General features: G+C 46.9%; 1 protein-coding gene across 2 annotated transcripts in view; it reads right to left on the minus strand.

Annotated features, from left to right (window-relative positions):
- Shc3 (SHC adaptor protein 3) overlaps nucleotides 1-11,920 on the minus strand; it is a 142,360-nt gene extending 130,440 nt beyond the window's left edge. For both annotated transcript variants that reach the window (XM_031358042.1, XM_031358041.1), the window contains exon 1: nucleotides 10,491-11,920. In XM_031358042.1, the coding sequence (XP_031213902.1) occupies nucleotides 10,491-10,964 (474 nt within the window). In that variant the 5' untranslated portion in view covers nucleotides 10,965-11,920. The remainder of the gene's footprint in view (nucleotides 1-10,490) is intronic.
- Between the last annotated feature and the right edge of the window lie 6 nt (nucleotides 11,921-11,926).

Consider the following 11,926-nt stretch of genomic DNA (forward strand, 5'->3'; position numbering starts at 1 on the left):
GGAGGAGGAGGAGAAAGAAAGACGATTGTCTTCCGGAGCAATTGCTAGCCACGCCCAGGAGTGTTGGCAATAACCAAGGTATGAATGAGGACAAAAGGCCATGCAGAGAAAGAACATCTGAGGCTTCGTTAGCCAGAATAACAGTCTTGCACCTGAGCAGATGTCATGAGCTTGGAGAGGTCTGGAAGTGACTTGGAAGCCGCCGATTTGGGGGTGATTTAGTAGTCCTGATCTGGCACTGAAGCCCTAGAACCTTCCTGAAGGGCTGCTGGTCTTCATTCCCCACTGGGAGATTAAGGACGTTGGGTTCTGATGTCAGTGAAGGAAAGTGGCAACTGCAGCCACAGCCACAGCCAGGTAGATGAGCATGCAAATAGGGTTAGGGGAACTGGCCAAGAGATAAGAAACAAAGTTTCCTTCTTCTACCTCTGCTATCTGGCTGCTACCAAAAGGTGTCACCCCTATTTAAGATATTCCCATTTCAAATAACCTGATCAAGAACATTTCTCACAAGAGTGCCCAACAGGTTTTCTCTTAGTTGAGTCTAGATCCAGTCAAGTTGATGACCAAGATCAGCCAAGGCAATGCCTGAGTCTATGACTGTGCACACTCCCATGCATGTGAATGTGGGGACCCAAGCAGGACATTGGGTGTCTTCCTCTATTTCTCTCTTACTACACTGAGACAGTGTCTCTCACTGGATTGCAAGGTTACCATTTGAGCCAGGCCGCTGACCAGTGAGTTTTTGGGATCCACCTGTCTCTCCTGTGGTGTTTGAATGCGCTTGGCCTGGAAAGTGGCACTATAGGGTGTGGCCTTGCTGGAGGAAGTGTGGCCTTGTTGGAGGAAGTGTGTCATGGTTGAAGTGGAGAGCTGTGATGTGCCGCGCTTTATAAAGATGGCGCAGGCTCCCGCCTTCTGCTAGCCCGACAGCGAGTGCTCTCAATGATAAGCAAGTCCTTAATTGGCTGTGCTTGTCAGTCGCACCTGCTTTCGTATAAGAGTGGCCTATCTGCTGTACCTACATGGCTCCCAGGGGTTGGCTGGGCAGGAGTACTTAAGGCTGCGCGGGCTTCCCCCCACCCCCCACCCCAGTCAGTCAGTCAGAAGTTTTTCAAGGATCCTGAATAAAGCTTCAGGGAGAAGAGCTAAAAGAGTCGCGTCTTTTTTGCTGGTCGAGAAAGAGATGCGTCAATGGTTGAAGTGGACTTTCAGATCCTCCTCCTAGCCACGTGGGAGCCAGTTTTTTCCTGTTTGCCTTTGGAGCAAGGTGTAGAACTCTCAGCTCCTCCTGGATGCTGCCGTGCTCCCACCTTGATGATAATGGACTGAACCTCTGAACCTGTAAGCCAGCCCCAATTAAATATTGTCCTTTCTAAGAGTTGCCTTGGTCCTGGTGTCTCTTCACAGCAATGGAAACCCTAAGGAAGACACTGTGCCTTCCAGTGCTGATGTTATATGTATAGGCATCCACTATGGGTTCTTTGTGGGGGTGCTGGGGTTTTGGACTCAGGTCCTTATGCATGCAGAGCAAGGACTCTTACCTACTGATCCACTTCCCCAGCCCTTCCCTTAATCGATTCTCTTGTTCATATCCACATGCAGCGGTTGGACTCGCTTCTGTTTCATTTTTGGGTGGTTTTTGAGTTGTCATCCCTTCCTACCCATCACTCTATTGCTCTGCCAATGTACAAATTAGCTTTCCAGTTCAATGAATACTTTAAAAGCTCCCATTCTGGAGGAGGCTGTGCTGGGAGTATGGGGTAAGCTGGTGAATTAGAGCTGCTCCCTGCTCTTTCAGTGCCAACTGGGGAGGAGAGGCAGTGCCAGGGACATATACTGGAGTTCAAGAATGGTTCTCCTGGGGTTAGTGTGGAGCAATCTAGAGGGTGAGTGGGACATATGTGCATAGGAGCTCATGCATGGGGGGGGGGTAAAGAAGGAGGAGGAAAAGAGGGTACAAGAGAGAGAGAGTGTGTGGTATATTACAGGGGAGGAGACAGAGTCAGAACATGGGCTTACAGCTGTAGAACAGAGATGGTAAGGAGACAGAGTTAGAGCATTAGCTTCATGGTTGTAACATGTCAGAGCATGGTCTCATGGCTGTAACATGTCAGAGCATGGTCTCATGGCTATAACATGTCAGAGCATTAGCCTCATGGCTGTAACATGTCAGAGCATTAGCTTCATGGCTGTAACATGTCAGAGCATGGTCTCATGGCTATAATATGTCAGAGCATGGTCTCATGGCTGTAACATGTCAGAGCATTAGCTTCATGGCTATAACATGTCAAATCATGGTCTCATGGCTATAATATGTCAGAGCATGGTCTAATGGCTGTAACATGTCAAAGCATTAGCTTCATGGCTGTAATATGTCAGAGCATGGTCTCATGGCTGTAACATGTCAGAGCATTAGCTTCATGGCTGTAACATGTCAGAGCATGGTCTCATGGCTATAATATGTCATAGCATGGCCTCATGGCTGTAATATGTCAGAGTATGATCTCGTGGCTATGGGATATAAAGCAGGAGTAGGCTGATGGGGTTGCAGATCTCTTAGCAAAAGAAAAAAAGAATAAAACACTGGAGAGTTTCCAAAAGACAATTAAAACCTGATTGGGATGGCTATTCTTGATTGTAAACTTGATAACATCTGGAATTAGCTAAAAACCCAAGCTGCTGGCCACACCTATGAGGGATTTTTCTTGATTGGATCATTTGAGATTAAGAAGGCCTACCTTAAATCTCCGTCAGAGCCGATATAAGTCATGGAGGAAGGATGCTCGCCCTCACTCTCATTGGATGCTCGCCCTCACTCTCACTGGCAAATACATTCCTTCACTGGCATTAGAGCCTGCTTCTTCAGAATTCCTGTGCATACTGAAGACCAGCTAAGACACCCAGCCTAGTGGACTGAACAACTATTGAGTTCTTAGAATTTCTGTTGGGAGACAGGCATTGCTGGTGTAGTCAGACCACAGCCTGTACGCCACTTTAATAGATCCATTCATGTGTGTGTGTGTGTGTGTGTGTGTGTGTGTGTGGTCATGTATGTATATATTACATATCTTTCTATGTAAGTATATACATATATACATATAATATGTGGATTTTTTTAATCTATCAGTTCAATTTTTCTAAAGATCCCTGACTACTAATACACTGGCCAAAAGGCCATGGCTCAGGAGCTCATAGGTCCTAGCAGGGTACCTACTACTATTGCTTTTGCTAAGTGACCATGCTGTCAAATGGCTCTACACCCATAGATTACTGCTGCTCTCACCCTGGCCAGGGAAACTTCTCTTTATACTAGGCAGCAGTTGTAAACTAGCAACACCCATAACTAGTTAAAGTCTTGAGAATAAATGACTATCAAGTTCTTGGGCCTATGTGGGACATTTGTATCACTCCATCCAAGGCCCAGGGAATGTTGGGGAAGAAATCTTATTAAAGCTAGAGAAGAGGAAACAATGTTGGGAAGGCTGTCTTCTGGACATAGCACGGCCACTGGGCTCATGACCTCACAGCAGCCATGGGGCTGTACACTAGATGGGGTCATCAACATTCCATCGTGATTAGAGAAGGGCTCAGGAGGCCCCGACCCTTCCCAGGGATGAGGGATGCCTGTTAATCTTGCTGGGAGAGCCATTTTCTTCACTGGAGTAGCCACCCTTACACTGCCTTTGCTCAAGTAAACCCCAGCCATAAGCAAAAACTTCCCCAGGTGGCCGTACCTGGAATTCTTTTCTTTTCTCCCACCTGACTTAATATGTCACTGTGCAAAAAAGGTTACGGTCATTACAGGAGGTGTGACTTCATTGACAAGAACCACAGCTCCACTCAGAGACAGAGGCCGGCAGCTTCTCATACAGCCAAGTCCTTAAACAAGGAGGGCCTTCCCCCTCAGAGACCAGCAGCTTCTCATACAGTGAAGTCCTTAAACAAGGAGGGCCTTCCCCCTCAGAGGCCAGCAGCTTCTCATACAGTGAAGTCCTTAAACAAGGAGGGCCTTCCCCCTCAGAGGCCAGCTGGGACCCCCAGCTTCTGGCGTTAGGAGAGAATGGAGAGGGCAGAGCAGCCACCTGTTGCTTCTCTCCTACAGATGGGCATGGACAGTTGGACAGTAGGTAAACATCTCAGAATCCAGGCTCCTTGCCTACCTCCAAGTAGTTCCACTTTCTGATTGTGATTGCTTTAATTGGGTCAAAGTCAATTAAAACACCTGTCAAAAACCTTTATTGAACATTCCATAAGAAGCACATCAAGTGTGTGTGTGTGTGTGTGTGTGTGTGTGTGTGTGTGTGTGTGTTTTAATAAATGTGCTTGTATGTTTGCAGGAGCATGGGAGGGTATGTGTGTGGAGACCAGAGCTCAACCTGTAGTAATAAGTTTTCCCCTCTCCAGATAGTATGTACACCTGGCCATTTCTTTCAGTGTTATATATTCACATATATATTCACATTTCAGTCATATATTCATAATGATCCCATTGTGAATAAAATGGTTCCACCTTTTCCTCATCTGTTTCCATGAGTATGCTAGCTCCTCCTGTACCCTCTCCTCTCTACCATACTTTCCCACTAAACTGACACTGGTGTCAACCCCAGCACAACAGTCCAGCTCTCTTCCACCCAGGCAAGTATGCTCCTGAAGGTGCAGTGCCTGTCACAGGCCCATCTTTCCAATTAGGTCAGATGTCAGAGCCAGAACCCTCCCAATCATGATTCCAACATTTCTATCAGTCCAGCCACCTTGTTACAATCTTCAAAGCTGGACAGTGTGGTCTAGAGAAATGAACTGACACACTGCTAGAGGTCAAGTCCGTAAAGAGCTACCCTGCCTCTCACCAGCCAGCCCAGACTCTGATGCATGATAACCCATGCCAGGGCCACAATTCAGCACTGCTTGTAAGATAAGCCAACTTCTCTGTCACCAGGGCTTTGCTTAAAGGTTGCTTATCATACAGCCTTTCAAAACACAGGCATCTGTGGAAAGGTAAAACCTGATACACAGGCAGGTCTGTTTCAGCAAGACGGAGACTCACTGATAGCTCATCATTCAGGTGACTTGTTTCTTAAGCATGAATATAAACAAGGCATGCTAGATAGTTGGGGATTTCTAGAAATGCAGTTCTTGAATGAGAATGAAGACTGTCCCAATCCAAAATATCATTGGCTGTTCACCTATGGGTTGTAGAGATGGAAAGAAGCATGTGTGTAAGTTTGTGATATGTGATGTGTTGCATGTGTGAAAGCAGTGTGTGTGTGTGTGTGTGTGTGTGTGTGTGTGTGTAGGGTTTATGGGGGTATTATAGAGAATGTGTATATCTATGCAGTGTGAGGATTGTATGTTTATGACATGTGCTGTATCTGTATATGTATAATGTGTGGCATTTGTTTATATCTATGCAGTGTGTGTATGTGATATGTGCTATCTATGTATTGTATAGTGTGTAGCATATATATATGTATATATATGCAATGGAAGGCACATGTATATGTGATGTGAGCTATGATTCTGTATGTAGTGTGTGACATATGTGTATATATATATATAGGTGTGTGTGGTGTGTGTGTATATGATATGTAGTATATGTATGTGTATATATATGGCATGTGTATATCTCTATACAATGTGTATATAAGGGTATGTATGTAACACAGTATGTGGTGTGTATGTATGGTATGTGGCGTTTGTGTATCTGTGATTGTGTATGTGGGATGTACAGATGTGTATGTATATGATACATGGTGTGTGTATATAGTAATTAGTTATAACAACATGTGTGGGGTGTGGAGTTGTACTTTCATGTATGATGTGTTTGTGTATGTGTATGTGGTATGAGTATATCTTTAGACAGATTGTGCTTGTGTGTGTGTGTGCAAGTGCACGTGTGTGTGTGTGTGTGTGTGTGTGTATGTGTGTGTAGGATGTGAGGTATATATGAATATGATATGTGTTGTATATGGCACATGTATGTACTTTGCAGTGGAATGTAAGGTACAGCTATGTGGCACATCTATTCATTTAACAAATCAACACTTACATCACATAAGAGAGAACACATTTTCCAGACCAAATTAAGAACTTAACCATCAATGACATGAGAATTTCTAAAGTTATTTTTCAAATGTTTTAGGCAGTATTTGCATGCAAGCTACACATTACAAGATGGTTAAACAACTTTAAGAGAAAACATCAACCTTTAAAGTTCAACTCATCTAGAACCAAAACAAAAATCCAATTAATTTCACTATCTAAGGCATCTTGGATACTTAAAAGGACTTGGCAAAGACTATTTTGTATGAACTTTACTCATAGTTACTAAAAAATAAAGCTGTAAGAAAAAAGATGTCGTTATAGATGAATCAAATCAAAATTTAAGAATAAATTTCAGAATAAATCTAGTTTATAAAAACCATCCATAAAGATAAATAGAAGATTAATGAATAAAACAGATGACTCACAAACTCCAGATATCACTAGATTCATAAACCAGAGAGAAAATTATTTTAAAAGTATTTTTTTTTAATTAAAAAAAAAAAAAGCCTTGCTGTAGAAGAAAACCAGTCCCAATATACCAGGAAACAACTCTCTCCTTTTCAGTTGGTAAAACCTCCTCTAGGCCTGCGGAGCCAGTGTAGAATTCTAACTGAGCAGGTGTGTGGCCTGGGGTCAACTCCCAATAATGAAATGTCCATAGAGAGCCTGTCATTTTCACCCTACTAAAGGGTTGATGCCACAGACTGATACAGAGGGGTCAGCAGGATCTATGAGCAGCCCAGCCTGCCAGCTCCCTGGGTGACACCACAGTGTGCAGAGCTCGGTGCAAGGACGACGAGCCTTTCTCCTTGGTTTCATCTTCTTATTTGGGACCTGCCCTACATGTGGTCACATCTCAGCACATCAACCCCTCTCAGCCTTTTAAAATGTGGTTCTAAAGAGCTCTTCTTGTGAGGACTATGTTGGGGCCAGTGGCTGGCCTGATGCAGACCAGAGTCTCACAGCCCATAACTGTTGTCTCTGCCACCACCAAGCAGTTCCAAAACCAGACCTTAGACCTGCTTGTCTGCAGCGGTTCTTCGGTGCCAGGCTCAGACCAGCTTTCCTTCCTAAAGTCTCCCTGACTGGAACTAAGAAAGAGAAGGAGGAGCAGCCTGAGAGATCCACATGCCAGCCACACTCACAACGCAGGTGGGCAGCCACAGAACCACACTCCTTTGTCTCCAGCCATCTCCAGCAACTGTTACATCCAAATAGAAAACAAGCTTTAGATTGGCACGTCACGACACTGTTCATGGTTCTCAGCTCTTAGGGTTTCCATTCTGTCTATCTGGGGCATGGCTCGTTGTTTGTTCTCTTTTATGTTACCATAGCTAAAGGAGTGTCCGGTATACTTAGAGTACTTAGAGGGAGGGGTTTAAGTAGTGCTGCCACCCAGAGCTGGCTGACAAAGTCTAAAGCTGAGCCCTCCAGAGTGCATAAGCCCCCACCCTTATTGAACAGCAGGCTCAGGTTGTGGCTAAGTCAACAGAATGCTTGCTTATCCAGGATGCTGGAAGCCCCAGGTATGATCCCCGGCACCAGGGAATCTCCATAGACCAGACAGGGCTATGCACACCTGCTGTCTCCATACAGAGGTGGAGACAGGAGGATCAGAAGTTCAAGGTCATCATGGACTATATAGTAAGTTCAAAGCCAGATTATGATCCTAAGACCTGGTCTGGGCATGTGGGGGGAGAGGTGCTTTTTTTTTTTTTTTTTTTTTAATGAAAAGAAAGGGATGAACTAACGGCAGGCTCAGGGATGGCAGAAAATATGGGTTAAGTGTGCAGTGAGCTTGGAATCCTGCTGGTTGGGAACTTCTTTTAGTTTCCAGTTTCCCATCCTTCTTCAAGATTAGCAGCTGCTGCAGAAACGGTTCATTCTGTAAACACTCAAAGCCTACCCAGCTTCAGTATCCACAGTGCCCCCTCTCAAATAGATGAACTTGACGTATCTGAGTTCTCACTCCAGTCTACAGCAGGCAGCTGCCACCTACCAGGGAGTTCTTCTCATAGATGGTTTGTGGTGATGCAGTGTAGGAATTTTCCGGAAATCTAGAAACCGTCTGGGGCTTTCTTCAACTTAGGAAAACAAGTGTATAGAAAGGAGCCCTTTCACAAACTCTAAACCCTCGGGTTTCAGAACTGAGTTCCAGGTTTAAAACGCGGGCTTTGGAAGATTCCAGAAGAATCCTTCATTCTCCAGTAACACCATCAGAGAAACACCAGAGTAAAAGGTTTTTAGTTTGGTGCTTTTTCAATAAAAACCAGTCAGTTTTGAACTCAACACGACAATGTTGGAAATCTGCTCACATGTGCCAACAGAGGGCCACGTGATTAGTTGAAGAGGACATGTTCACAAGGACTGTAATTGTCCTCTAGTGTCTGGCTTCCTTTCTGTGAGATCTCAAACGTCTCCGGGGATGTGGGGACCACCCCTGGGTTTATGCTCACAAGAGCATAAACATTCACAGCTGCTGACAAACAACCAGGCCAATAGCAACTGGGCCACTATGGTGCGGGTCACTAGCGACTGGTGCCTGCGCCTCTGTGTGCAGGTGCCTCTGGGGCACTACTGTGTCCTCTTCCTGGGGACACAAATAGCCTCTGAATAAAGCCAATCAGCTTTCTGGCCCTGGGTATATGGCTACTGACACTGGGATAACTCAAACCGGTCCCCACACAGAGACCCCAGGCTATGCAGACTATCTCATCTTCTTATGCTGGTCTTGTGGCTTCATCTCACAAGGGCAAAGCCTCCCTTAAAGTGATTTTTTTTTCTCCCTAAAATACCATTTTAATTTGTCTGGCTGAATATTCAAATTCCAGATTCACTGACCCACTGTTTGGGCACTGCTACAGCTGACACCAACCCAAATAGTTCTCTTAAAGCACGAGTTTGAGAAATGTCCCTCATTTTGAAAGCAACCCTCTATGTTCTACTGGATACATACCCCAACAGCTTTACCCAGCTCTATTTACCTATTTTAAACACTTAACAAAAACAAGCAGAAGATGCAGTTACGAGACTACCAGAGGTAACGACTATATTCTAGTCACAGTTTAACCCGGTAGGTTGTCAGGGTTGAGTTTTGTTTGTTTGCTTGGTTGGCTCTCCTCTTTGGGCCTTGGGCATATCATGTAAAATGATCAATATCCTTTCCTGAGATAAACTCAACAGAATGTGTGTATTTTATGCTGATCTGTGTCCCCTTTATGAAAGTATGGTGACAGTATATGTGATTTGTGTTCAGTAGCTGAGAGGACCAATTAAAAGCTGACTGGAGAAAGGGGTGCTCCTCGGCCACATTCCTTACATGTGTTTTATACAGTCAAAGATAATGTGCGTTCCTTAGGCAATTTAGTCCCAAGCTACCCAGATACTGCATTTTATCTGAAGAAGTGTTCTATGGAAGTTCTAAATTGGATCTGCAACTGCTGCTTACAGACCAGACGTCGGTCCCACAGCTTTGTTAACACAGGTGACTGAGAGAGCTTCTATTTTAACAGAAAAGCAATGCCCTAGGGTGGGGCAGGGGAGCAGGATGAAATGAGCCCCTGGCCTCTCTCCTGGCCCTCACCTGGGCAAAGCATGGCTGTGGCTGCTGCAACTGGTCTGGCTGGAGGAAATGAGCACTTGGCAGATGAGCTGAGCTGTGCTGGGTACCTTACAGGCCATAGTCTACTTGAGAACCACGGAGATTCTATCAATTACGTTGGGATTTTTAAAAATTATTATCATTCTTTGTGTTGTAAGAAAAACTCTTTTCCCTCAGGTGGGTCTGAGAGCCACCACCTCATTCCCTCTTTAGTCCATTAAAAGGTAAGACTTCTGTCACCCTGAAAATAGTCCCAAATGCTCCTCCAACTGCTGGAAATCAAAACAGTACAGAGCCAAAGAAAATCTTTCTGGGTAAGACGCTAGAACCCATCTTTTATAGGAAGCAAAGCACCGCCTGCCCTACCCTCTGAAGCCGGGCGTTCTCTGGAGGGGAACTATGGCCCACCCTGCCAGGGGAGGACACAGAAGTTGTGACATAGCTCATCAGGAGAAGTCTGGCTTCCAGGTCTGACAAGTGTACCTCTAGTAGGCCAGACCATGATCTCAGGGAAGGATCCCTAGGGAAAGAGTGACAGTAGCAGGGCATCTAATGAAGCTAGGTGTCTAAAGCATTCAACAACGCCCTGGGAAAGCAGACTCCATGCGAGGTAACCAGACAGTTCAACCTTTTCCCACACACAGCATTTCTAGTTCACTCCTTGCCCTGTCAAGCAAGAGGATGGCTAAGGAGGGCGCATTTCCTCACATCCAACTGTCGTCTGTGTTCTCTGCACCCTGGGACTTCAGAGAAGGTCATCTGTCCCCAGCCGCCCGTAACTCCCTCCTCCCCATCGCACCCTGTCCCCAAGACCCCCGCCCAGCTGTGTGCTCGGGTTACCCACCTTGACCACATAGGTGACTCCGGGCCCCAGCACCTGGTCGCTAGTGTGCGGCGCGCCCCGTGGGGGCCTGGGCAGCGGCTCGTCGCCGGCCCGGCTCTTCCTTGTGGCACTCATGCTGGCGGCCGGGGCGCGGGACCCTGGGGTCGCGCTGCCACCGTCCGGGGCCGCCAGGCTGGGCGCGCTGCAACTGCCGGACAGCCGCGCTCCTGCCCGCTCCCGGGCGGCGGACGATAGGCCACGCAGGCCGGAGCTGGAGAGTTTCAAGTGGGACACCTTGTGGAGCAGGTGGCCCAGGCTGCCGGGCCCATCGTCCGGCGCCTTGCGCAGCGCCTCGCCCGACACCAGGTAGGGGCTCGCCGCGGGCTCCGCCGAGACCTTGCCGCCGCTGCCGCTCACCGACAGGCTGTGGAGAAGGTCATCGACCGATGTCACCGAGTCATTCCTGAAGCGGTTGTACTTGGTGCGTGGAAGCATGCCCCTCCGTGGGCTCGCCGCATCCACCCGGGCGCTGCTGCTGCCGGCCCCGGCGCGGACTGCCGCGCATAGCACACGAGCCACGGTCCCCCGAGCGGGACAAGGAGCCCGGGTCCCAGGACAGCTTTCTGGAGAGGGACAGCCGAGGCCGACGACCGACCGAGCCCCTTGTCACCGTTACAAGGCAGCAAAGCAGCAGCCACGCAGCGCGGGCCCTGGAGACCGCGGGTTGGGGTGGAACGCTTGCCTTGCAAAAGTCATAGTTGCCGCTGATGGAGCGAGCGCCCAGCTGCACCGGGCTGCTCCCAGCAAAAGCGTGACTCACTCTGAGGAGACCCTTCTCAACAAAGGCTCGGTGAGCTCCGCAAATCACTTCCTGTAGCAAAAAGAGAGAGAAGAAAACGGCATCCACCCGCTGACAGCAACTACAGCCAATCAGTTCTCAAATTTCCTTTTTTCTACCTTCGCAGATATTTCCTTCCAATCTTTGCCTTTTCACCTACCCCCTCCCCATCCCGCATCTGTGCTAAAGGTAGATGCAGCTCCTTCAAATGATCTCTTGAACTTTCCGAAACCCATTATTCCATGCAAAGGTTTGCTCAGCTCATGTGGATGAAGCCCAGAAGTGTCTGACAGGGATGCGTTCAAATGTGACGAAGGCTTTTTAAGAAGTCTTCAAAGCGAATCCTGATTAATCCTGATTTGGAAAGTAGCAAGAATTTTTAAGTAGAAAGAAAAAAGAGGGGACCCTTCACCAGCAGATTAATATTTAAGAAAAAAAAAACTGTCAGTTTCCTGTGATTTGCTTTTCTTGTTCAGATCAGCAGAGCAGCCATGACGAGGATCTGTGGCGGTGAAATTCCTGGACCAATTCACAAAAAAAGAACAAATCTGCACAGAAATTTCTTCTCAATACAGCTCAGGGGATCTTCCCTAATAATTTCCAGCAGTCAGCAGCCTTA

The sequence above is a fragment of the Mastomys coucha genome, unplaced genomic scaffold (genome assembly GCF_008632895.1).
Source record: "Mastomys coucha isolate ucsf_1 unplaced genomic scaffold, UCSF_Mcou_1 pScaffold7, whole genome shotgun sequence".
Lineage (NCBI taxonomy): Eukaryota > Metazoa > Chordata > Mammalia > Rodentia > Muridae > Mastomys > Mastomys coucha.